Below are 27,000 nucleotides of genomic sequence, written 5' to 3' on the forward strand. Positions count from 1 at the left end.
TCTAAATAGGGAGATCTAAGACTCTTGACTAGCAATTCTGATTTGTAGTTTCAAAAATTGGGAGAAAAGATTCACCCTAAATTTAGAATTTTTAAGCAACTTCCAAGTTATAGACTAATTAATTTTTGTCATCTCTAGTTTATAATCTCAATAAGAAAAGTGCTATGATTTCACTAATCTGTTAAATCATAAAGTATTTAACTGACAACATGTAAATGCTATCACTACTCCTATTGACAAACGATGCCATGGCCCAGTGTAAAATGCCCACGAATAGACTCTCGCTCAGCTTTCCAGCTTCCTTCCCTGACAGCACATCTTCCTAACCCACGTCCACTCATTCTGGACTACTTTTAAATTCCCAGAATGTTTGTGGCTCTAGAACAATTTCACCTGCCTGGAAAACCGTCCCTGCTTCATCTGTCTTTCGGAATCAGTTCAAATGATACCTCCTATGTTAAACTTCCCAGTGTTCCTAGAATGCTTTGTACATCCATCTATTACAGCACTTATCAAAATACAGCAATTACTTGTTAACATGTCCATCCTTCCCATTTTCCCCACCAACACACACACACGCCCATATACACATAAATACCTTCATCTGTGTATTTTCAACATCTAGGTGCTTAACGTTCAATTACAAAAATGAACATTTTTGAGGATATTCTTTTACTCTTAAAACCCAGCTGTTGAAAGATTTTTTGTTAAATGTGAGAGTTGAAGGAAAACACTACAACATCTACAAAGAGAATCTTACTCCTGGCAGCATATTAAACATTTATTTTTCTAAGACTAAAATAATTAATTAATTAATTAGATCAAGAAGACTATTTCTGAGGTCTAAGGGCAAAGAGCACTAACATTGCACAAAACAAAGATGGTTAAAAATCTAAAGTATGTTGAATTTCTTTAAAGGAGAAAAGAGCAAAAAAATGAACTGCCCTTAAAAAGAATGACTGCATGTTTATCAAACACTCAGCTTCATTTAGGCATTTAATTAAGCCATTTATTGCTTCAAATGTGTCACCATGAACATTGTAATATACACTCCACAGCAGTAAGGCCTCAATTTTCACCACCTATAAACTGTGAACCCACATTTGGGTTTTTTGTGCCACCAACTGTTACACGAGTTTTGTACAACAAAGATTTTGAATGTGTATATTATAATACCAAAAATGCTCATATACTCCTTGATGTAAATGTCACAAAGAATATCAATAGTTGGCCACATTTTTTTCTTTTTTTGATGAGGTAGTTCCATGTTTGGCCCATTGTATGGATCTCAGATATTAACAGGTTCTACCCACTACTAAATAACTGCACAAAATTTTGGTTTACTTCTTTATACACACTTCATAAAATATTCAATATCTGAGCTTAAAATCTGTCAAAATGTTTTTCTGAGTGATTTAGTTAAGTAGTGGAATTCACACATTGAAAGGGGCTATAGCAGCTGGAAATAGGGATGTTCTTGACTCTGACAAGGAGCTTTCTCTTAAAATAAGGCTGTACATAAGGCTTTTTCCCTTTGACCAATTCCTATAAAACAAATGAGTTTGGAAAAGTTGTTATATACAGATTAAGCAATACCACTGAGCATCTCCAGGCAACATGCTAATAAACTAACTGAATACTACATTATATATTATTTTTTAAAGGTTTGTAAAATCTCCATGAAAATACTGAGTATCACGAAATCATGAGTACCCACAAATGAACCTAACTTAGTTTTATGGGCTGTCCAGTTATAAAATCAGACTGCAGCAGCTCAGAATTATGCAATCTTGAAGCTGGAAGAGACCTTTGAAATCCCCTATCTAATCCATACCCTTTGGGTAGCATTGCATAGATTTCATAGTTTTCTGTATAAGTTCTAAGAGGCTCATAAGTGGTTTTCATTAAAGCAGAAATCTGATGAGCCCAGTAAGTTTCAATATAAAAGAAATATGACATAATAAGTATTTCTAAAGTTTTAAGGATTTTTCTATCGACCAGACTCGATATTATACCTTAAATAAAACTTTCACTATGCAAAATTTATAATTTAAATAGCACCTATAGAATAAAACCTTAAGAGTGCTTTATAGACATCCTGAAGCCACCGTCACTGGTTTAATAAGGCCCAGAGTGATTTTAAATATGTGAATTAACTGTCATACCAATATGTGGTAGAATCAAAAAGAGAAATGAATTTTAAGCTCCAATCCAAGGGTTCTCTTTACTTAAGTTGGCCACACTGCCTCAAGTCAAAACAACTACAATCATTATTTTCATTTTATCTGCTGTAGTTAGACTTCTTTCATGTCCCTTAGACTGAAGGAAAAGTCAGGGAGATGTTCTAGAAAAATACATTTGCATTTCAAATTTGCATTAAAAATGTCTTTCCCTTATTTTCATATCACAAATTCCAAGCATTATTAAAGAAATAACAGATTATGCAGCATTCTGTGTCCTGGGTCTCTGTCCATTTTAGATTATGAAAATCGGAAGTTAGTTGGAATTAAGAAATCTTCATTATTAAGTGTGAAGTATAAATACAAGCAATTTTTTAAAAACTTTATTTTAACACCTAATACAATTCCAATTTAAGGATTACTTGCACAAAAAAATAAACACATTTGGTATAAAAATGTATCACTTAAACACCCTTTCCCCTCAGCCCCTCCCCCTCCCACCCTCATGAACTGCACTCTATCTGGATGCAGAAACATATAAAGACTAATGGCACAGATTAGTTTTTACCTACAGGAATTTCTGTTTATGTACCCAGGTACTCTAGAGGACACCAGCCCACTTTATCACATGAACCATTTCCTTCAGCCCGCTGAATTTAGTTTCGCAAAGAAACAAAGCTTATTATAAAGGCGTTTAAAAAACCATTATCTTAAATTCTTTTTAGAAGCACTGACTTTTTTTTGTTTTGCAACCATTTATATACAGTGTTACGTAACAGCTCTGGAGTACAGTACATGCAGCAGAACATACCTGTTGAATATAAAATACTTTTCTTAAAATCTTCATCGTTGGAATTCTTTGAAGTCTAAATTATAGAATGCCCATTACTTGGAGAAAATGGTTGAGGAGTACAAACGTCTGCATATGTTGGCCACTGAAATAATCCAAGGCTGACTGGAATAATATTCAGAGCACACCAGGAGTGCATAAATAATTTACTTACATTATTAAAATACAACCCATAAAATTCAAGTTAAGATCTTATAGGATTGTCTATGTAAATCCTTTAAGTGGTTGCCTGGAAATGCATTGTCTCTTCTCTCTCTTTTTTTCTTTTTTTTAAAGTCCTATATAAAATGTTGGAGTTTTTTTCTTTCTCAAATGCAATGACCACCCTTATTTGTGCCGACTGCCTCTTCTTTTCATGGCAGCAGTGCACTGTGGACAGTACCATTTTCCTTTTGGTGCTTCTGTCAATCCAACACATCCATAATGGAACCATTCTATGGGGCACTGGAAAGCAAAAATGCACAGAAATCGTTTTTAGTAAAAGATTAGGAAGTATGTTAAAATATGCCCAGCAGGGCTTCCCTGGTGGCGCAGTGGTTGAGAGTCCGCCTGCCGATGCGGGGGACGCAGGTTCGTGCCCGGGTCTGGGAAGATCCCACATGCCGCGGAGTGGCTGGGCCCGTGAGCCATGGCCGCTGGGCCTGCGCGTCCGGAGCCTGTGCTCCGCAACGGGAGAGGCCACAACAGTGAGAGGCCTGCGTACCGCAAAAAAAAAAAAAAAAAAAAAATGCCCAGCAGACTAAATATTAATAATTAGAGCCATGGAAACAGAACTTTGACATCTAGGAGCTGATTTATTGTTCATTTAGTCCAACTGGTAAGTTTCAGTGATGAGGAAATGGAGACACAGAGAATTATGCATCTTTGTTAACTCTGAGGTTCATGTAATCTACTCCCATAATCTTCAATAATGAACACAAATTCACTAATTTCTGTTAAGCTGGAGAGTACACTGATACCAACTATAAGGACAAGAAGAAACGAGATGGGTCTCTCACATAGGCAGTAAATGTATTTTAAAGATTTTATTTAATAGTCAGCCTTATTCATTTCCTCATAAAGTAGAACAAGCTACTTGTAATTAAAGACATAAAGGATTGCCCTGGGTTTCCCTTCTGGTTCATCTATTCCTAGATATGCAGAGAAAAAGAGTTCCACTGTGCAATATACTAAGTGGTTCTACACTTTCACAGAAAGTCTTAGCACTTAGAAGAGCACAGTGGGAATGACAGGGATCAGAGAGAGTATGACGGGGTATTCACAGAACTCTCATCCCTCATTTGCACTAAGCGCCCCAGAAGACAGTTTACAATGGCCTTCTTGAAATGGTTTTGCAATAATCACAAACAGCCCACGGTGGTTCTACACAGGGAGTGGAAGGAAAGTCTTTCTCTATGTGAACGTGTTGTTGGGAACCTGGCAGGTCAGGAAAGCACACATTTTCATGAGCCAACCCTGATCAATTTTCAAATTGTTTTAAAAATTTGAAACTCTTATTATTAACCTTAGGATCTTGACATTACTGATTAGTCCTCTTTAGAATTCAGGGTTCAGTTACCCCTCTGGAGGAAAAGATGGACAAAAGGGGGCGGAGTTGTGTGACAGTAAGAAGGGAGTGGAAATTACCAGACAAAAATATTCTAAGCATTCAAAACATATCTCTAACCCAAATTAAGCTTCAAAGAAAATAAATAGGAATTCTTTTCTTTCAAACCTTCTTTATTTTTTAATATCAGAAGTGGCTCTTATCAGCTGACACTTGCAGAGTACCTTAGGAAATACTACACTAATAGGAGGAAAATAACCCACGTTAGAGCCTTCACCTTAGCATCATGCTTCCTGAAAGAATGTACTGTTCTAAAGTTCCAATTCTTCACTGTGATAAGTGAACTGAATTCTAGCAAACACAGCATTCTTTGGCAAAAGGGGAGCAGGGTGTTTCTAATTTTCATACAACGTCGCACCTTTTGAGAAGTATAATCTGCACATAAAAGTGTAAAATTAGCTTTAAAAAAGTTAAAATAGGGAATACATTAAGGGACACTATCCTATTTGGGGGAGGAATACTCTAGCATTATTAAAGTTAACATAACTTCAAACCTGTTTTCTTATACTGAGAGACACAGTAAACAAAGAAGTATACATTCTAGCAATAATAATCTGTGATTTTTTTTCATTCCTAAATAGAAAAATTTAATACTTACATCTTGGTTATCACAGCCCACCATCTCACCATAGGATACCTAGTTCAAAGAAAATTAAATATTTGTATTATGACTACATAACAAGCACCTAAACCCAAATTAATTGTCTATGATATTGTTAAGAAAATAGAGTGAAATACACTGAATATACAACTGCATTAAGAAACAGGGCATATAGTTTTACAGTTTATAGTTTTTTTTTCTGAAACTGGGATGCAGGGGGAGATACACAGAAATTATGTACTCTGAAAGTCTGCAAGAATTTGTTCTGTAAACTACCTTGACAAAGGAGCCAACTTTTGGGGTGGTTTCTTTTATAAAGATTTTAAGTTTCTTTCTTGATTATTTATATACTTAAGTTTTTTTTTTTTTTTTTACTTTTTCTTGGGTCAGGTTAGGTCATTTATATTTTTGCAGTCAATAGCCCATTTCACTGAAACTTCTAAACTTATTATCTATTTATTATATGTCCTTTCTCATTTTTCTTTTTGCTGTTCTTCACTAGCACTTTACAGCACGACTTCCTAATTCCTGAATTCATTTAAGTTCTCAATGAACTGAATATATTTTCGGATAGAGTTTATTTTACTAGATGGCATACTTCCTGATTCTTTGGATGAGTGAAAATATCTGTTTGCCATTCTATGCACATGATCAACAACTTCTCTGGGTAACAATTTGTGGGGGTGTGGGGTAGGGGCCAGGGGTGGGAGCACTTAGATTTCTCCCTCAAAGCTTTACAGACATATTTCATCAACTTCTAGTTTTTAGTGTTACAGAGGGGAAATCTAGGGTGAATCTGATTTTGTTCTTTTGTAGGTAATCTACCTCTACTGCCAGGACATTTATAGGATATTCTTAATCATTAATGTTAAAAAATGTTTATCAGGTGACAGCAGAACTAGCAAACTCTTAAATGGCATATTCTTAAAAATTAGACTGGCAGCTCACACTGTTAAACACAATATACTGCAGACAGATTAAAGATTTAAATGTGAATAAATTAAAGCATATCAACAGACCAAAACATTTAAAAATCAAGACACATTTATAAGGGGTAAAGGGGAAGAGGCCTTCCTAAGGATATAATCCATGGTTGAATTCATAAAGCAAAAGACTGACAGTCATTACTACATAAAATTGGAATTTTAGAATTAAAAAACTAAACCAAGCAAAATATTTATATGTGACAAAAATGATAGAAAAAATCAGCCAACTCATAAAAGAAGAAATCAAAATGGCCAAAAAAATCCAATCTTACTACTAAGGTAAATTGAAACAACTGTGTGATTCAAAACTATCAAAATTGGTACATGGTTTTTAAGAGAGAATAAAATGCATTGCTGGACAGGGTTTAGGAAACAGGCATATTCATCAATTTATTAATTTCGGTAATAAATTTTAGAAGATAATTTGGTAGTTGGTATCAAATATTTATAACTTAATTTAAATTCTAAAGGATTGTCCTAGAAATTAGATGTATGAAATGGATTACATAAAAAATGCCTACCATAATGTTATCTGTAATTTTGAAAAAATAAAACCACTAAAATAATTTATAGCTAAATATTGACTAAATAAGTTACAGTATAGAGTATAATAGATAACTGTGAGAAGAAAAAAATGGCAAGAAAAATCATGTTCAGTACACGATTTAGTGAAAAAAGCCAGTTACATAAAAGGACATACCATGATTCCAACTGTCAAATTCAAATACACATACACCTATGTGTGTATCTGTGTACATATGTATTATGAACTGAATGTTTGTGTCCCTTCCCAAAATTCGTGTGTTAAAGTCTTAACCCCCAATGTGACTGCCTGTGAGGAGGATAAAGGTTAAATGAGGCCATAAGGGTGGAGCCCTAATTCAATCAAGTTGGTGTCCTTATAACAAAAGTAAGAGATACCAAAGCTCTCTTTCTTCACCATGTGAGGACTCAACAAGAAGGGGGCTGTCTGCAAGCCAGAAAGAGAGCCCTCACCAGGAATACAATTGGCCAGCACCTTAATTTTGGACTAGCCAGCCTCCAAAACTGTGAGAAAACAAATTTCTGTTGTTTAAGCCACCCAGTCTGTTGTATTTTATTATGGCAGCCTGAGCAGGCTAAGACAACATCCATGTGGGGTATATAGCAGTAGTACATCAAAATGTTTAATTATAGGTTATATCTGAGGGCCGAGATTATGGATGACTTATATGTTTCTTTATACTCTTTGTACTTACAGCAAACAGCTTTTATAAGAAGCAGGAGAAAATATATTTAAAAAGCAAAGGTATTTTTAACTGGAGTAAAAAGAACTCTAAAAAAATGGAGTAGCTCTTTTTCCTAATTTACTCAAATTATGCTTTTATAGACCTATGTCAGATTTTTACCTGATTACAAATGCAGTATCGTGGTTCATTTGGGTCATAAGTCCAATCAACCTGACTGTTCGAATCAGATTCTGGTACAACTGTTGTTTGTTGAGAGATTTCTTGTACAACAGTTGATGACGAAGAACATGATGACAAGGAAGAAGAGGAGGAGGAAGATGATGACTGCTGGCTTGAAGACTTGTTGTTGTTTCTGAAAAAACAGTATCAGTTTTATTTGCTCAGCATCCATAAGAAGTTACCTGAAAATAACTTCTCAGTAAGTGGTATGATATGAAATAACATTAAATGTATAAATTAATATTTAACACTCAAATAATCTGATAAACAAATTAAAAAGCACAATTGTTTAGAGCAATAAAACGTTTTTCATAAGTTTATTTTTATCTGAGATTTTTTTGTTTTCTGGAGAACAAATATATTCAAAGGAAAGTCTTTCAAAATATTTCAAAGTTTTTAGAATAAATTTTTAATCAGTTACTACTTACCATTGATTTAAATTGTAGGTAATACTTTTAAGAATTAGTATTAGTTATGGCTACCTTACAGACACTCTTTGTATTTTTAAGCAAACTGAATACTCTTCATCAAAATCTAAAATACAAATACACAGAAGCATTTGATGAAAATAATCATGATCATCAACTGACATGTGAATACTTACCTGTGTAGGACAGGAAACAAAAAGTGTTAAAATTCACAAGAAATTTACCATTATCTGTATGCTAATAAATTTTAAAAATACAAAAATTTATCATCAGCAGTTATGGTAAGTTTGGGTCATTAAATGAATTTCGAAGATATTTAGCACTTTTGTGGTAATTCTACATTGATCATTCTTTTAGAGATTTAGTCACAGAAAGTACAGGAACACAGAAAATACAACATTTACTTGCAGAAAATACAATACATTTAAAGAATAAATTATGATACAATCATGATACAATTCTTTTGGCCAAGCATTCGAACTTTCACTACGTATGAATACCTAACATATGCAGGTACTTTGGAAAGATGGTGCCAAATGCTGTTCGGGTTTTTATATAATCATCCTAAGAGTCTCATCTATAAAATCTAGAGATATTTTCATAATTTCAATTTTGGGGATGTAATACCAAGAATTAAGACAACCTGCTCTTAATAAAAATGAAGAATCTTATTTTAAAAAATTTCCAGGAAACACATGACAAAATAAGGTGTTATAAGCAGAAAAAGTTTCATAAAATGGTTTATCTTAATGAACAAAAGAAAGTAAAGAGAAGTCATTTATTAATAAACCCAATTTAAGACTCTAGAAAAATTACGGTCTCTTAGTACTTTTTAAAGACTTCATCCCTTTCAAAGTAAGTCAGTGTGAAGGAAATGTCATGTCTTCCCACCTCCCCAAAGTTCACCCTGACCCATCGTATCATGCTGCCTTTGTTTAATATACGGAAGCCCAGCTGGATGCCAGGTAGTCTGCATACTTAGTAAAGGTACAGGCTACTGTAGCAATAAAACTTACTTGCTCTTTCTCCCACTCCGTGAATCTGCTGCTGATGAGCTAGCATTCTGTGTCAATGTAGTCATGAGCGCTGAAGATGATGAATAGCCAGCTGCTTCCCTGGGCATGGAAAACTCTTTTCCCAGCTGAAAGTCATTATTCTTAAATGCTTCATAACTGGCTTTTAAACTTGATGTTCTTCGTCCCTCTTTCATCTTAGAAAGACATTCATTGGTAGTATTAATAAATATAAGTATGTATATTTTCTTCTTCAAGTCTTACTAGTTACAGCATTATTTTGGCTTATCCAATATTATTTGGTTTAAACCATTATTTTCATCATTGTAATTTAAGCTACTTTATGTAAAGATTTAAGATCAGTTTTTACCTAGTTATGAAATAACTACAGGATGGGTATCTTAATTTGGAATACAGATAACCAGTACAGAAGTGAACGAACTCAAGGCAACCTAAGCTCTGAGGCGACAGAGAAAGCCCTGGAACTGGTAGAAAGAATAAAGTGTAGTCCTAGCAGGTGCTGTGGCTTACAGTCAAGAATATGGGTGTCATGAGCAATTACTATGAGAAGGGATCTGCAAGAGGTTGTACGAATCTATTTTTTACTTTTCATTATCAATCAGGGAATTTCTGCATATTCATTTCATTAAAATAAAATGTCAGATATCATAAAACTATGATTTAAAAATGAAACTCTACAATGCAAGAAAACTCTTTTTGTTCCTATCTAGTTGTTTCTATTTGAGTTTGCCAAGGATCCAGATAAAATTTAACATTGTTTCCAAACCTTTTTCCTTTTTACCTGAGCTGTAGCTTGAACTGCTTGAGCTGCTGCCATGGTAATTGCCCCTGCACCAGTTCCTGAAGACAAGGAGCCAATATTATAGGATGCCAGAGGCTGGGAGGAATTCACATTATAAGCATTGTTAGAAGAGGCTGTAGAATTATTATTTCGACAACCTGTATAGAATTAAAGAAGCAATAAAAATGGTTAGAGAGAACATAAAGTTAGTGAGCTTAAAATATATTAGTTCTCAGCACAGATATAATCACTAAATTTAAAATTTTCATGTCATATTTTTGCTTCTTTCTTCCTACGGTAGACTTTAACCAGGTAAAGAATCTGTATAATTAATCTTAATTGCTGTCATTTCCCTTTATTTTAATGCAAACAAAAAAAGAAAACAATCATATTTAAGATAATAAACTTACCTAGCGTATTTTCCTTAGAGGCATCTGATGTTAGGGTAGATAAAAGAGCTTCAGATTTAAACTTCTTTTCAGGTATATGATCTGTTGTCGTATGGTGAGAAGTTGGATTATATTTCCTTTCTGAATATAAATTAAAAATTCAAATTTTTTTAAATTTTAGAGAACTATAGACAAGGCATAATATTGTACTTTCATCTGATTATAAACTGATACAGTTATGATCTGAGGTCCTCATGGAATACAGAACATTATGTTTTCTGACAAGACAGGACAAACAGAACTCTCTGTGTCACCTGTTTTAGTAAGAGCAGACTAGCTCGGACATTTAAAAAACTTTAATAGCAAAGTAGTGAAGATAACCCATGATACACCATGGTTTCACACATAACATGAGGAGAATTTTGTTTTCTAGACATTAACTACAATTTAAAATAATTTTCAATCAATCTTTCTTTTATATCAAATTGCTCTGTCAAAAAAAGGCACCAGGGCTTCCCTGGTGGCGCAATGGTTGAGAATCCACTTGCCGATGCAGGGCACACGGGTTAATGCCCCGGTCCGTGAAGATCCCACATGCTGCGGAGCGGCTGGGCCCATGAGCCATGGCCGCTGAGCCTGCACATTTGGAGCCTGTGCTCCGCAACGGGAGAGGCCACAACAGTGAGAGGCCCGCGTACCACACACACACACAAAAAAGGCACCAATACGGTCATCTAGCCAGCTAGCATCTGACTAACTATTCATTTACTCACTAACTCACCAACCATTTGAGGCTTTATTATAAGCCAACAGTAAGCTAAAAAATAGTAAATAGTAAGCTAAAAAATTAGTAAGCTAAAAAACTGAAAAGCAAGGATAAAAAAGACAAAGAGCCCACAATCAAGTAGTTTACTGTTTGGCTTAGTTCTAACACTCCCTGGAGAGAATCAGGTATCTGTATGTAGTCAGTCAGTATACACTGCTACTAGTACCACACGTTCTTCTGCAATGAATTCCAGGGAAAACAGACTACCTGTTCCCAAATCAAATATGCTCTTCCCAAATGAAGAAGATAAATCTGTCAGTAATTGCAATGAAAAAAATACATCTCACAAAATAAAAGGAGAGGATATTCGTTTCTCAATTGGTTGTGTAAAGCTAGTGAAAGAGAATACATAGATAATATGATGAATTGTTAATTGTCTTTAAAATTTTAGCTTTCCTAAATCAAACTTACTTTCCACTGGAGTATGTGAGTGAGCATGGTGATTGTTCACTGGCTGTGAAGGAGTATCTAATTCCAGAGATCCTTAAAAAAAAAAAAAAAAGAGGCATAGAGATATACCACATGAGATATCGTCACAGAACTTTACACATCAATCAAATACAGGCACTCTGTACCCTTAACCAGCAAAGGACTGGCAAGCTCTGATGCCTATGCCTGTATCATTTTAGCCAAACACATTAGGGGTCACCACTGCCAATTTTACCCTGAGCCAATCTGATCCTCTTACTAAACAATAAGTAACCAATTTTTCAATATTCACCTTAAGTACAAAATGGGTCAAGGCATGCTAATGTCTGAGTTAGGGAATTCATGACATTTGGTACCACATAAGTGGATGAATGGGTATTATAACTCCATTACTGATCTGAAAATCTCAACCTAGAGTTACTGAGCTGAAGACCTTTTAATGGGAGAGTCTAAAGTATTAGGCAATGGGACATTACTATATGAAAGAAAATTATTTGATCATTAAAATGACATGTGATAGTAAAGACTTCCTAAAAGAAGTTAGGGATTTTGTTTGTGAAAAGTGATGTACAGAATCCCTACCGCCAAGCTTTAAAATACTTTTAAAGAAATTTCCTGGGTTTATCTTGATCCCTTGAGATGAAATTATGGCAGGGCACAGGGTGGAGCAATTTTTATAACTTGATCTAATTTACTTTCAAATGTCTGCGTCCTAACCGAGGATGCTTCATTAACCTTCCTGCAGTACTGAATAGGCATGGCTTACTGCTACTCACAGCTACTATCAGCATTTCAAAAACATAAAATAAAATATTTTACTTTGTCTCAAAATACTTATTATCTTCAGACAGGGTCCCCCTGGAATAATATCACAAATAAATAAGATGATCATCTAAAATGATGGATCTATTTCTGAATACAAACATGCAACTATGGGTACCAAGATGGATTCATGTGTGGTTGCTGCCCTAGTTGATGTCTAGTGAGCATATAAACAGAGATATATGTAACCTAACACTCTAAAGAAACCTTTCATCTGTGTGTAGAAATAGGTACGTGTTGCTGTACCTATTTCTTGTTGTTGAAATGCACCAAGAAAAGAGATGCTTGAATCCTTTAATTAAATTCTACTAGAAATCAGCCATAATACTGACTTGGTTCAAGTAACATTTAGTGAGTGCCTACTCTGGGCTTAGCACAGCACTATCTGCTTTTATGGACGTTATCTATTTAGGCTAGAAGAGCTAAATTAGTTAAAGAAACAGAGCTCCTGTCTCCATTTTGGGGAAGTCTCCTGAGTTAAACCCTAGAAGCGATAAGAGTAAATTATAGCAGGAGATCAAGTCGAGTCTTGCAGAGAAATATTAAAATGGTTTCTTGCTGATAAGAGAAAGTTTAGGAAAGACTTCTTGAGAAAAAGAGGAAGTGTTGAAGAACTCATTAAAATCTTTCTTAGTAACACAGCTGAGGGAAAGCTTTAAGGCAGTCCTTAAGAAGAAAAAATAATAACCTTCCTCAACACTTAAGTGCATAAACTGGCAGGGCAAAGTCAAAACACGTAATGCCAGATGGCTGACTTGTTTCTAGATGGTTGTATTCCTTTAAATCTTTGTTCCTACCACTCATCTTACTAGCATATATCCATGTTAAAAAATGGAATGACTTTATATGTTGTTTTCATACAGAGTGAGTGAATGATATATTATCTCTCCAAGTATCCGTGACCCAAACAGTCCAACTGCTGGGGACCAAGCTATCCCACCCAGGTACCACCGTCCACCAAGGAGCAGGATCTGAGAAGCCTCTGTGGGACATGTGTCTCCTCAATGATGTGCACATGCACTGTCCAACATTGATGCAAAACTGTAAATTTTACTTACGCCTCTCTAATATTTCTGTAATTCCAGCATTATCAGCTTCCAGCTCCATTTTAAACTTAGCCAGTTCCTGATCCAGCTTTCTCAAGTGTCGATCTACCTGTTTCAAAGAAGATCAAAGATAACCACCACAATTTGGGACACTATTAAAGTGTCACTTTAATGAGGAAACCTAAATCTTTATTTCTTTTAGTGCATCTTCTTTGCATCCTTGAGCAAGTCAATTAACCTACACCGCAGGTTTTTAATCTATACCATGAGGGTGCTAGGCTAGGTATCTCCGAAGTTTCCTTGAATAAATTTTAAGTTTTAAGAAACCAGAATCGCAATTTGTTAGAAAATGTTTGGAAGAAGTAGGATATGAAAAGTAAAGCAAAGATGGGCGGTGGGTGGTACAGGAGGGTTGGTAACAGTTCTTAGTATGCCCTGCGATTACTTTTGGCCTAATCTCCTACTTATAACAAGGCCATCCACACTGCCAGACCATAATAACTGTCACACTAAGGAATGAAAGATCCTCAGTCTACAAACAAAGAGGCTCCTATATTCTATACATACATTTCTCTAAGGCAGGAAAGTGGACCATTATACTTGTAAACATTTATGTAAAGAGTTGAAACAAAAGGGGTTTTTAGCCAGAAAATGGCATTCCACAAAGAGCTTGGTCAAAAGGGTTTTATTGTAATACTGTTGCCCTTGGTTAAGGTGACAAAATTGTATTTTCTCATCCACCTAGAGATCGTTGGACTGATTTCAGAAAATTTTATGACACCTCAAACTAGAAACAAGTCTTAATGTATTTTTAAAGCTTAATATTAAATTTTTTCAATACTTATTCAAATTTACTACTTTGAAGTGAAACCAAAAAACACCAAGTCTTGAAAAAATTCATGTCACATTATTGTCAACATCTTTTTTTCAAACTCTAGTTTCCCTCTTAATCACTGTTATAATTAAGAGTAACTTCCTCACAAATGTCAAAATGCTATGATACACCAGAGGGTAAAAAATTTAAATAAGACTTTCGATGAAATAATGTGTATCTAAATGAGGGAGTGGGGAAGAAGAGTAGCAAAAGACAATTTGCGGGTGTTAGATGCCACTAATGTGTTTGGTGCATTGAAAGGTTTATGTTTTCTAGTCCCTGCTCTAATCTTTTGAGATAGGTTATTACTGTCTCCATTTCATAAGTGAAGGAACTAAGGCTCAGAAGGGTTAAGCAACATGCCCAAATTCAATAACTGTGCATTATAAAAATGAGACTTAACTCTGATCTATTTGTAATAGATTGTGCTTCACTGTTTATACCTAACATTGCCCTCTGAACTTCCACATGCAGAAGCCAATTTTTTAACTCAAAGTAATAGAATTCAAATTGAACAAAATAAGAATATTGTCTTATTATTTGTACTTTGTATATTAACAGTAATCGTTGGGATGCTGGTTTATGATTTTTCAATAATTCAAGGCCCAATTTTCCTTCCATCTTCACACATAATTTTTCAGAGCTTGGAAGAAGTTGTAATTACAATATTTAAAATTCTATAGGGTCACGTATTATAGACACATGCTACTATTCACAGAACCTGCAGGTAACTGAGCATCCTTTTTAATGGAAACTCCCTTCCAATAATAAAGTGTGAACACAGACCTGTTATTCAAGAATACCTCTTACATTGTCAAAATTTAATCTCAAGGGAAATCAGAAAAAACACTCATATTTAAATTCCAAGTCTACTTAATACAATGAAAATACTCCACCACCTTTCTAACCCACAACTATACTACTAATAAATATTGAGTTCCTATCGTGTGCTTGGCACTGGGTAAACGGAGAATACCTGAAGAATGAGAGAATCCCTGCCTTCATAGGAATTAAAATTTAGCTGACAAATCAAGATTTATGTAAGATTTTTAACACAGTAAAGGTATAAACAAACAAATAAATAAAAATCTCCTAGATGTAACAAATAAAAAACAGCGAGAAAGGGTCAGAAGTAGCACATAAAGAAAAAATATAATATTGGGCTATTGTAGACATAAAGGAATTATGAATGAGTTAGACAGTGAAGAATGGATTGTTTTCAAACAGGGGGAAAGAAGGAGTGATAATTAAAGAACTAAAGAATGTATAGAGACAAGAAGACAAACAGAATTCTCAGAGAAAAACAAAGTCTGGTGTGGCCTGTCATAGGGGCAGACAGAAGAGACAGGAAGTGTTAGAATCTCGGTTGGGGGCAAGGGGGTATCGAGGTGAGAAGAAGAAACCATACATACCTCCCTAACTCATTCAACCCCTGCATTTAAGAATTGCTTAATTATCTTTTAAGATAGCACTAATAATGTTTATTATACCTGAAAACATGGAAATAATGATGGAATTCCCAATATTAGATAGTTCAGAAAAAGCAGTGGAACCCAAAGAGTTAATAACTCGAATTCACAATTAAAATAAACAGATACAGAAAAGCCTTAACCACATTGTGGTGGGGAGTTTTGTTAAGGGAGCTTTCAATCATTCCCACTTCCTGGTAGGTAAAAAAGATTATGAACTGATTAATATTATAAACAATTATCAAACAATGAGAATTCTTTGTATGCGATTCACCACTGCTGTACTAAATCAAATTAGGAGTTGGAAAGAAGTTGACCACAAGATTTAACTTAAACTATAAAGCTGCAGGATACTTAAACAGTATTAAACAGCAATAGCAAGAGCTGCACTGAACGTATCTGAAACCTATTATTAAGTGCATTCCCTCTACCTACATGATTCTGAATGGGTAAAGCACCTATCCTAGCTAAGCACCATAATGGCCCCCAGATATCAGGTGAAGCAAGAACCCAAGTTACCGTAGCCCTCTACAAATACCTGACCCTGTAAGACTGATTTATAGTGGTAAAGAGGGTACTGATCCAATCGAGAGATTTTCCATTAACCGCAGATTTCTAACACAAGGCTGACCACAGAGTCTAATTATTGATTTGTTCCCCACTTAATGTCAATAAATGCTAGCCACAAAAGTTCCTTATTCTACAACCCTAAATCATATCCTACAACCCCAAATCATAACTTCTTTAAATTTACTGTCCTTTTCTGACCTTTACAGAGACAAAGGAAATTCTGTCAACATTATTTGTTAATATATTCATGATCATAAAATATTTAAGTCACCCTCTTGGCCCCTCTGCATGAAATAAACAAAAAATCCTGACCCTTTAATTATTTTTACATAGAGCTGTAATCCTTTCTTTCTCTTTTGTCTCTCCCAGTTTTCAATATTCAAATTTTAAAATGTATCACTTGATGGACTCAAACTGAACTGAATATAGCTTTTTAAAAGTTTTTCCATGATTTTATGGCTCCCAACACTGTCAAATTCTAAAAGTTTGATGTCGAGTTTGCCCTTTCACAATGAGCACTCAGCCTACAAGGTTCTAAGTTGAAATCCATGGCAATAAGAGAGAAATTTCTATCCATGAAAAGATCTAGTAATAGGGAATCAGGAGGGTAAACTGGGGAATAAAAAGGAAATATGATGGCAAATCATTTCTCTGATGGTAAGTCATGAAAATGATTCTTCACATCCTGAATTATATTTAAACTAGATGAAAATTTGATCCATCTTTAGGGTGAATCAAATACTTAAGGCCTTAGCACATAAACTACATATAATCATTCTCCTAAAAGACAATAAGGATAGGAGACAAATCAAAAGGTCAAGCTCACATAATATATTTCCTTAATTAGAGTATCAGATGAGAAATTCTCAAATTTATAGGTAAAATGTGGGCCTGAAATATAATCATCTCAGGAATAAAGCAGGATATAAAAAAGAAGCCAGTTCAAGGGTATTTAGCACTGTAAGAGACTGCTAAAACCATTCAAGCATTAACTAAAAGCTCAAGCTTTATCAGCATATATAAAAATCACCTTTACTAGGTATTGTAATCTAATGTGGCCTTATGACAGTGACATCTGACTGAGGAACACAAAAAAGTGTTTAAAGCCTATGAACATCAGGATTCTGGAAGGAAATTATTTTAATAAGAGAGAATTTTTTTGTTGTCTGTTAGTCAAATTTCACTAAACCCTCTTGAATAAAGCGTCAGTTCGTTCCAATAAACCCCTAGTTCCACAAATTTCTTCATTTGTGGATATTTATGAAGTCTGATTTTTTTCCTTAATAAATGAGGTAGTCAGTACAGTGCTGGTCACAGGAATAAAAAGCTTACTACTGATTTTAAAAGTAAATAAAATATTTTAATGAAAAATAATACAAGTAAATACTGTGCTATAGAAAACACTGAGGGGCAAGATCAAACACAATTATATACTCAATTGCTGTATCTCAAAACCTGTAACAATAATAGCTGCTTACTTGACATTTCCATAATAATATAATGTTTAAGCAAAGCCATATACACAATGTCCTCTAAGGTGTGTCCCACCCCTCTGTTTAAAACCTTTCACTGGCCTCCCCCTGCTCTTAGACTAAAAACACTGCTTCATCGGCTTTTAGGCCTGCGCACGCTGGCCTCTGCCTGCCCCACTCACACCCCCTTCTTTCCCATGACACACCAACCACACTGGCCTCTTTCCTGGTGCAACCTGTCAGTCTACCCAAGGAGACTGAGACACTGCACCTCAGACACTGCACTTGGTCCATCACCTGCCTGAAATGTTCTTCCTTAAGCCTGTCACATGGCTGGCTCTTTCTCACTTTCCAAGTACTGCCTCAGATGTCACCTCCTTAGACTACACTCATCCTGACTAGTAGACTCTTAAAGCCTCCCCCAGTGACTCACTCTTTCCCCCTCTTTCCAAAATGTTTATTTCCTTCACAGCACTTACCAAAATCTCCAATAATCTAGTCTGCCTATATTCATTGCCTGTCTATATCATTACTGCCCATCCAGCACCAGTGACCATGCATAGTTGGAGATCTATAAATATTTGCTGTATGAGTGAAAGTTACATTCTCCCACTAGGTAGAACTGTATAAATACAAGTACCATTGTTTACTTGGTAAAGGATCTAAAAATAAAAATTACTGTATTTTTACACTTACACTATATCTTATTCACCTTTGAAGCACAGAGCTTTCTAAGCTCTCACCTGTTAAATGTTATAGGAATTTAATGAGAGTGTATAATTGATTTTAACATTTTAACAATTATTTATTCATGAGAAGTGATGCTAGTGAAAGAAGTAAAACGAGAAGACTTTAAGTCTTAATACAATGAGTTCTAGGGCCTAGGAATTCTCAGATAAGAACAGACTCGGAGGAGAAGTTTGAGCTTGAAGAATAATTATTACATAACTGCTAAAACTAAGCACACACATGGAAAAGTAATGGAGAAATGTTTCTCAACTTGGGTGGTGTGGTGGGCATGGGGTAAAACTGGCATCACAACAATGCTTCACCATGTGGCATCTGGTCTCATCAGCCTCTGGAGTTGGGGCTGAAGATGAGAAGAAAGCTACCTTTGCATGGGAACCACTGAACAGAGTAAGAAAAAATGCAGGTCAAAGACAGAACCCTTCGGAACAGCAACTGCTCTGAGTGATACCCAAGGAGACTGAGAAAGGCCACAAAGGTGGGAGGATAATAAATTAACATAAAGTCTCAAGAAGAATGGATTTTAGGGCTTCCCTGGTGGCACAGTGGTTGAGAGTCCGCCTGCCGATGCAGGGGACGCGGGTTCGTGCCCCGGTCCGGGAAGATCCCACATGCCACGGAGCGGCTGGGCCCGTGAGCCATGGCCGCTGAGCCTGCGCATCCGGAGCCTGTGCTCCACAACGGGAGAGGCCATAACAGTGAGAGGCCCGCGTACCGCAAAAGAAAAAAAAAAAAAAAAAAAAAAAAGAATGGACTTTATATTAAGGATATTGTGGTCACCTGGAATAGTAATGGAGTATTTAATAAGGAAGAAGGGCGGGGAGTAACAAAAAGAACAGGGGAGGGAAAGAAAGGGACAGAGATAGGAAAGAATAGAGAAAAGACAAAAGGCAGTCTTAGAAATAAATAATGGGGGACTGTGGGGAAAAAAAAAAACAGGTTTAAGTTGGCAGAGCTGAAAGGGAAGGAGTGGCTTCAGGAAAGTAAAAAATTTGTTAGAGAAATGAGATTTAGTGAGTCTTTTTAAAGAGCGAGTGCTTACTTCCTGCCAAGCTACGAGGGGGTGAGTGGGTGGGTGGCTACGAGGGTGTGTGTGTGTGTGTGTGTGTGTGCGTGTGCGCACGTGTGTGTGCAGATATAGATAAGAGACAGATATAGACATATGTATATAGATATATCTGTATTTGTCTCTATATCTCTTTCGAAAAAGAGAAAGAGATTGATTCAAATCTTCCTTTAAGGCACAAATTAATACTGCTATTTTACAGATAAGGAAACTGAGGTTCCAGGATTAAATAACTTTTCCAAAGTCTTACTGTCAGTGAAGAAGCTGAACTCATATCTGCAAGAATCCACTATGGGTCCTTGCTTTTTATTACATTAATTACATTGTATTAAATTTAATACATCACCTGTTATTCCTTCAATCTCTAGCCTAAATAACCTATCTTCCTCAAAGAATTTACTAATTTTTATTTTCATTCTGTGTTTATCCATTACCTCTGAATGAACTGCTTTCCCCTCAATACAATACCTGAATCCAGGCCCCCGAGGCTCTGAATAAATTATGTTCAAAACTCATCTCATACCCTCTAAGAAATCAACAGTAACTCTGCTTGACTAAGGTCAGTCTTTTACCAGATCCTCTTAATACCCAACTGTATTAATCTTTATTTAACATGTTTCTACACAGGCTCTTCATTTTACTTATGGGCATGTCTCTGTGGGCATGTCTTCCCAACTAGTTAACAGACGCCTTGAGGACAGGAGCATTTATAGCATTTACTCTTCATTCCTCCGTTGTACCCACATAAAACTCCATTACACCAAGTACACAGTGGATGAACAGTGTGGTTTGTAAACAAGAGATGGATACACACACACAAACACACACATTTAAAAAGCATATATTTGTTATATATATTTTTTCTAAATGCATGAAGTACTTTTAATAAAGGTGTAAAAAGTAGTAAAATAAAATATAAACAAAAGATTGGAACCAAAGAACTATATGATTTAAAAAGCAGGTAGTTTCTAAATAAAGATTGACACCTAGTCACTACATATGAGAAAGAATGTTACTAAACAAATTAGTCCTGGATTCAAATATAAATGTCTTTCTCTATGCTTATAGACCTAATTCAAGACCAAAACAATTAAGAACTTTTGTTGGGTTTCGTTCCACAGTAAATCAAGCTACCGGCCCACTCTACCCCCCTTTTTTTTTTTTATTCCTACCCTTCTGAAACTGTTTTTAGACTAACTGTATGAGCAAAAGAGCCTAGGTCTTTATATCCATTAAAATATTTTCACTATATAAAAACAATTAAGCATTTTCTGTGGTTTTACATGACAAATGTTTTCTAGTTTAGTATAGCATTCACAATGTATACCATATGGGATATGTACCTTTTATCTGTGTCATGCTCACCAATGACATTTATATTAATACATATCTGTTCAGTAATAAAACTGGATCCACACAAGACTACAAAAATAAGATATGAATCCACATGCTAAAGTTAATCAAAAGTGAGCATTTGTCTTCAGCTTTAACTTGCTTTGAGGGAGAATCAGAAATGAGTATTTCCTAAAGTATATACTTTGGGAGAAGATGATTTACGTTAAAAAGCCATAATTATACCAATTTGAGAAATACTGCATATATCTGTCTTCTTGGTGATTTCAATCTTTAAGAAGTGCTACTGCTACTGTAAAAAACCCTGTTTTTAAAGTTCATTTAATCACGTTTCCCCGTTTTGCCACCTGTGCCAGTTGTTGAGCGCTATCTACTGACGTCACTTAATAGACAGCTGAGTGCTATCCATTAACACAGATTGAAATAAGTCTCTTCTTCATTTTAATCAGACTACCAAGAACTATCAACACAGTACTCTTACGTGTATTTTGCCACAGAAACAATCTCAAGATGATTTATCAGGCAAGTAAGCACACTCCCTTAAGAAGATAAGGATTAGTAAAATAAACACCGATTTTTGTTAAAAAAAACAAAAAAAGCCTAACATCGGCTACAATCTTATAGCAATGTAGATTTGGCTAAAATATAAGGTTCTTGACCTACTGCCTGTGGAGTGCCTGGCTCTCTTCCACAAAGAAACCAAAAAGTAGACACTGAACTCGGAAATTAAATGGGATCAAGAGAGCAATAATTCAGTTTAGTCTGTTCTTCCTATTACATATAAGCCAATACCATTTAAAACATAATCCATAATTCAAATACGGCATAGCATGCACATTAATTTTACTTACCAAGTCATATATCTGGTTTGCCAACTGTACCTTCTCGTCTGCATCCTCCAAAGCTTTATAGTAATCCTGAATAAAAACATTCGTGTTTCAAGAATAAACTAATAATTTAAAAATATGTATATGCAGGACATATAACTGCATTTTTCATTATCATAGTTTGTTATCACTGTCAGTCATTATACATTAGCAATAAAAATCCAGTTAGGGATAGGGTGGGAATGGGGTAGGATTAGAAATTTTAGACAACAGCCAAGTATTAAAGGAAGATGTTCAGAATTCCTAGAAAAGATATAAATAAAAAATAAATATCATCCAAATCTAGCCTCTATACTAGTACAAGTTATGTGAGCCAATGAATAGTTCTTTCTCTTTAAAAATAAATGCTATTTAAGATGTAAGACTTATCTAATTTGTAAAGAGTATTTATGCTATCCATTTTTAAAACTTGTTATAAAAGCAACTATTGAAAGGATTCTGACCTGCATGTCCGTTGTTTCCAATTGTTCTATAATTCTCATTTTAAGCTAGGTATCAATTCATACAATCAACCTATACTTTAGATTTCTCCCCCATATAAAGCAAATTATTTTTTAAAAATTCTATGAAGTTCCATTAAGTATCAGACTTTTAGGGTATATCCAAGCTGTGCTACACCAAAAATCTAGTAGGATAAAGGGATGATGAATGCCTTTAGGATGCATATATGTGACGTCTATAGTCATACAAACCTGGGCCTCCAGATATCCTCCAAGTCAGGGCTAATTCTATAAAAGATTCTGAAGTTTTTGCTCCTAACAGAAATAAAATTCCCCCCATATGGTAAAATAACAACACAACTAGTTTTCAAATTTCTTTCTCAGTTGATTCTTGAACAATTCTATGAAGGTTGGGGGTAAGGGAGCCATTATTACTCAGAGGTATTAAAGGACCTGTCTCATGTCACACAGTCAAATGGCATAGTCATGACCAAACTGAGGGCTTGTGAGTAGTTCTTCTACCGAATCCCCAAATAAACTAGATCACACCTTTAAAGCAAACCTTGAGGGGAGAGCTGATAGCCATTCTAAACTGGAAGAGAGCTCTGAGTACTATAAAACTAACAAAAACTCAAAGAATTCTGTATTTCTAGGACCAACTGATGTACAAATTAAGAATTTTAAACTAAATATTTTTTAAGGATCTTTTCAATTCTTAGGATTCTGTTCTTCTATGATTCCACCAACCTAGGTACCTAGCAATATATAAAATATGCTTCAAAGTTGATAATGTTCACCCCAGTCTGTGGCCCAAATTGCAAGACAATACACATATAAAGACAAGGCAACTTTAATTACCTGTAACTAGAACAAAACAAATTAAAAGAAAAAATGTACTTTTTAAATGGTTTTGTGACTCTCTAATGTCACTAATTATTGAAATAATTTTCTGAATTACCAAAATGCTTCAACGATTAAAAATTCCTGGGACTTCCTTGCTGGCGCAGTGGTGTGAGGGACACGGGTTCGAGCCCTGGTCCGGGAAGATCCCACATGCCGCGGAGCAACTGGGCCCGTGTGCCACAACTACTGAGCCTGCGCCCTAGAGCCCACGAGCCACAACTACTGAGTCTGTGCTCTAGAGCCTGCGAGCCACAACTACTGAAGCCCGTGCACCAAGAGCCCATGCTCCACAACGAGAGAAGCCACCGCAATGAGAAGCCCACACACCGCAACGAAGAGTAGCCCCTGCTCGCCGCTACTAAAGAAAGCCCGCGCGCAGCAACAGAGACCCATCGCAGCCAAAAATAAATAAACAAATTTATATATATTAAAAAAATTCCTATACCTGAAGCTCTGACATTTAATACATCATTTTTAATTTTATAAGTCACGTTTAAACTCTAAAGAGCTATTGATAACTTTCCCTCATTTTGATATCCCCCAAACTATTTAATTTTAAAATATCTTACTCAGAGGTCTCAAAAATTCACATAAATCATCCAGAGTGTTGAACATACCTTTTTAATGGATGCCATTTGCTCTTCTCTCCACTCCGGTTTATTTTTCTTTGCATTCATGAAGAATTCACTGACTCTTTGTTCTAGCTGATCCATTGCATCTAGGACATAATAAAAGCATTTCATATTTAGATGACCAAACTCATACACTAAATATACATGCTTTGATGTGAAGAAAAAAAAATATCTGACCACATACACTGTTTTACTTGGTCTGTAACTTAAATATGTCATGTTCTAATAATGTAAATATATGGTGCCTTAATTACCTTAGTTAAAAAAAAAAAAGATAACAATTTTCCCTACTGACAATTTATTTTTGTTGTTACTTCTAAACTTTTTCCAATAGTCAAAGTAATCAACAATGTATATAGATTCTACACCATAGTTGTTGAATAGTACAGGCTTGGTGTCAAAAGCTAATGGTATAAAGTCAGCCAAATATGCTGAAACACGATTTCTTATTGAAATCACCACTTGATAATCCTCACATTTATTTCAATAAGAAAATGTGATAAAAAGGTTTCGACCTCTTGCTATATACCATTAAGCACCCCATCATCTCATATCATGACTGAACGTGGTAGGTACAATCATTTGTTCACTTAACGCACATTATTATTTGTTCTAGATAAGTTTTTCCTGAAGTGTGTGCTAAGAATATTCATTTCATTCTATGTCCGCTAAAAAAGGAAAAATAAATAAAAGGGATTTTGCTGCTATGTAAATTGAGGAAAACTATTTTACTATACTGCTTTGGAGATCTGCAGTGCATAATAGTGCATTGCCTAACTTATTTGACAAAGAGATATCTTTTGTTAATCCATAATACCTATTCACTTTAGATAATTCTAATTATTGTAAAAAATGCAAGTTAAAAAAACCTCTAACTTACATAATCAAGTCCAAATTGCTAGAGGACTTAACATTTGTAATGATAAAGTATAAAATAACAATTACCCTTTATTGAATGCCCACTTCGTATCAGGTACTAAACGTTCTAATTTATCTGTATTTCTTTTAATCCACAAGACAATAAAAATCCCTCAGAAGTGGCAATGTGGTCAAGGCCAATGAACAAGTTAGTAAAGCCCTAAAATGAATAAATGAATACATGAATAAATGAATAAATCTGTCTGATGACAAAATCTATGTTCAATCCTGTAGAAAACATTACTTTAGCATTTCAACTACATTAAAGTTAAAATGAATTTCGTGAGCAAGCTGGAGAAACAACACACAATTCAGACTTCCACACTGCAATCCACTGAACAGAAGAAGGTGATTTCCATGATTTATCACCTTGTATTATGCACCACATAAAACCGACAGGAGGCTAAGAAAAGAATATTCATGAACACTGGGTATGGAAGTGTGTGTGGCATGGTGGGGCAGAGAAGCAGGGGCGGGGGGGCAGGTTCTTAGCTACCTCAAGACTCCCACGCTCTGGAATGTTCTGCTTTCTGATCGCTTTCCATGATACTCCTTTCTTCCCTATCATACCCCAAAACCCAGATCTTCCCCCACCCCTACTTTTCTAAGAAGACGACCTGTCAGCACAAGAAACTTACCTCAATCCTAATTCTATGTATACTCCAAACATAGCTGGTCCACATGGGATCAAGAAACATCTTCTGCAGATAAACCCCATGAAGGCCAGCCATTAATATTATTTAAACAATTAAGGAGTACTTACATTTCTCCAAACAAAAGGAGGGACACAAAGCCAACAAAGTACACTTGATTATACATTTTAATTGTGTATCGTATATTTCACATTTAAAATTTTTAATATAGTATCTCTACAAGATAGTTGGAACAGCTATATTATATTCATTTCACAAAGGGGGAAGGTGTGTGAGGTTCTTTCAGAGCATGATGGACATACATTTGTTACTCAGCGCTGTTTCCTTGTTTCGAAATTTTGCTCTAAGTATTTTCCTTGTTATCTCCAAAGGTATTTATTCTTTACCCCCTCTGAATCATAAACTCTTTAAAGGAACTTCACAGAAAAAAAAAGATCAAATAAATTAAATACTGTTCTATGAAAGAGCAAGGTTATTTTGGGGAACACGTCTCCGGACTATCAAGCTATAACTGAAAGAAGAAAAGTCAAAATTTTTGTTACAGCAGACAAGAAACTTTACAGTAAAATTTTATTTACTTTCTTATTTTGACTGAGAAACTACCATATTGTTGACAGTTGAGAATGTGTCATTTAATGTGTAACTTTTCAATTGCGACATTCCAAGTTCACCAGGGTCTCTAGATAACTACATATAACCTGTGCTTCTATGTGTTGTCCGCTCTTGAATTTTGATTAGCATGAACTTCAACAAAAATATAAATGCTGAAATCTATGTTCTATACATGAAGTCTCAAGTCAAAATCTTCGTAACATGTATGCCGATGTGCACTAAAACATATCTACATTCTCAACGAAGGTATAGAAACTTTTATTGCAGTCCCAAATTCGAGAAAGGAGCACACGTGCTCTAATGCCACCTTCTCTTGTAAAAGCCAGGAGAAAATTAGCGTGGGAGACAGAAGAGGCAAGATTTGGCATTGCTGGTTCTTTTGGACAACTCCTTCTGTACTAGCGAGTGAGCCGGATGAGAGCCAAAGAGCAGAGTCGCTGGCGTCGATGGCAAGTAAGTCTGGCACTGAACGCGCGCAGCGAACAAGGGCAAACGCGCCGACTTACTCTGCACCTGCAGGTCCATCTCGCGCATCTCGGTGAAGCGGTCCCGCAGGTCCATTGGAAGCTGCTCAATCACTGTCAAAGGGAGAGTCCGTCAGAGGGGCGGGGCCAACGGCGAAAGTACGCGCATACGTCGCTACGTGCATGCGTGCGTGCGTCAGGGGGGGTCGAGGGAGCCGGCAGCCCACAGCGAGGCTGCCAGTTACCGTGAGAAAGAAACATCCCCCGCCTCCCCCTCCCTCCCGCCAGCCCGCCAGCCCGTCCACTCCCGCCCTCGCCCGCCCGCAGGTCCCCAAGTCGGGCCCGCCAGCGCCGCCCACTCACTTTCCAGATAGTCCTCTAGGTACAACATCGCGGCCCTTAGAGCTGGGGGAGCGAGGGGGTCCAAGGGTTTATTTGTGTCACTCGCTGTCGCCGGAGTTTTGTCCCTTCCAATATGGCGCCTCCGCTAGCAGCGCCCGCTCGGCTTCGGCGG

At 35.9% G+C, this 27,000-nt stretch overlaps 1 protein-coding gene across 2 annotated transcripts; it reads right to left on the minus strand.

Annotated features, from left to right (window-relative positions):
* Positions 1-990: 990 nt before the first annotated feature.
* Positions 991-27,000, minus strand: ING3 (inhibitor of growth family member 3). 2 transcript variants are annotated; one of them, XM_059075068.2, is made up of 12 exons: positions 26,850-27,000; positions 26,529-26,600; positions 23,825-23,925; positions 21,829-21,894; positions 13,439-13,535; positions 11,541-11,612; positions 10,325-10,444; positions 9,915-10,072; positions 9,116-9,309; positions 7,612-7,804; positions 5,235-5,273; positions 991-3,474 (listed from the first exon to the last, which is right to left on the minus strand). In XM_059075068.2, the coding sequence occupies exons 1-12, from the start codon at positions 26,875-26,877 to the stop codon at positions 3,358-3,360; spliced, it is 1,257 nt and encodes a 418-aa protein (XP_058931051.1). In that variant the 5' UTR covers positions 26,878-27,000; the 3' UTR covers positions 991-3,357. The 2 variants fall into 2 exon arrangements, with proteins under 2 accessions (XP_058931051.1, XP_058931052.1); XM_059075069.2 differs by having other exon boundaries at positions 3,260-3,474; positions 9,915-9,973.

This window comes from Kogia breviceps, chromosome 9 (genome assembly GCF_026419965.1).
Source record: "Kogia breviceps isolate mKogBre1 chromosome 9, mKogBre1 haplotype 1, whole genome shotgun sequence".
Lineage (NCBI taxonomy): Eukaryota > Metazoa > Chordata > Mammalia > Artiodactyla > Physeteridae > Kogia > Kogia breviceps.

Coding starts and splice junctions, on each gene's coding strand:
- ING3 (XM_059075068.2), bottom strand. CDS start 26,877: ATGTTGTACCTAGAGGACTATCTGGAAA. Junction 11,613..13,438: donor TACAGAAATATTAGAGAGGC/GTAAGTAAAATT, acceptor TTTTTTTTTAAG/GATCTCTGGAATTAGATACT. Junction 5,274..7,611: donor GATACTGCATTTGTAATCAG/GTAAAAATCTGA, acceptor TCTTTGAACTAG/GTATCCTATGGTGAGATGGT.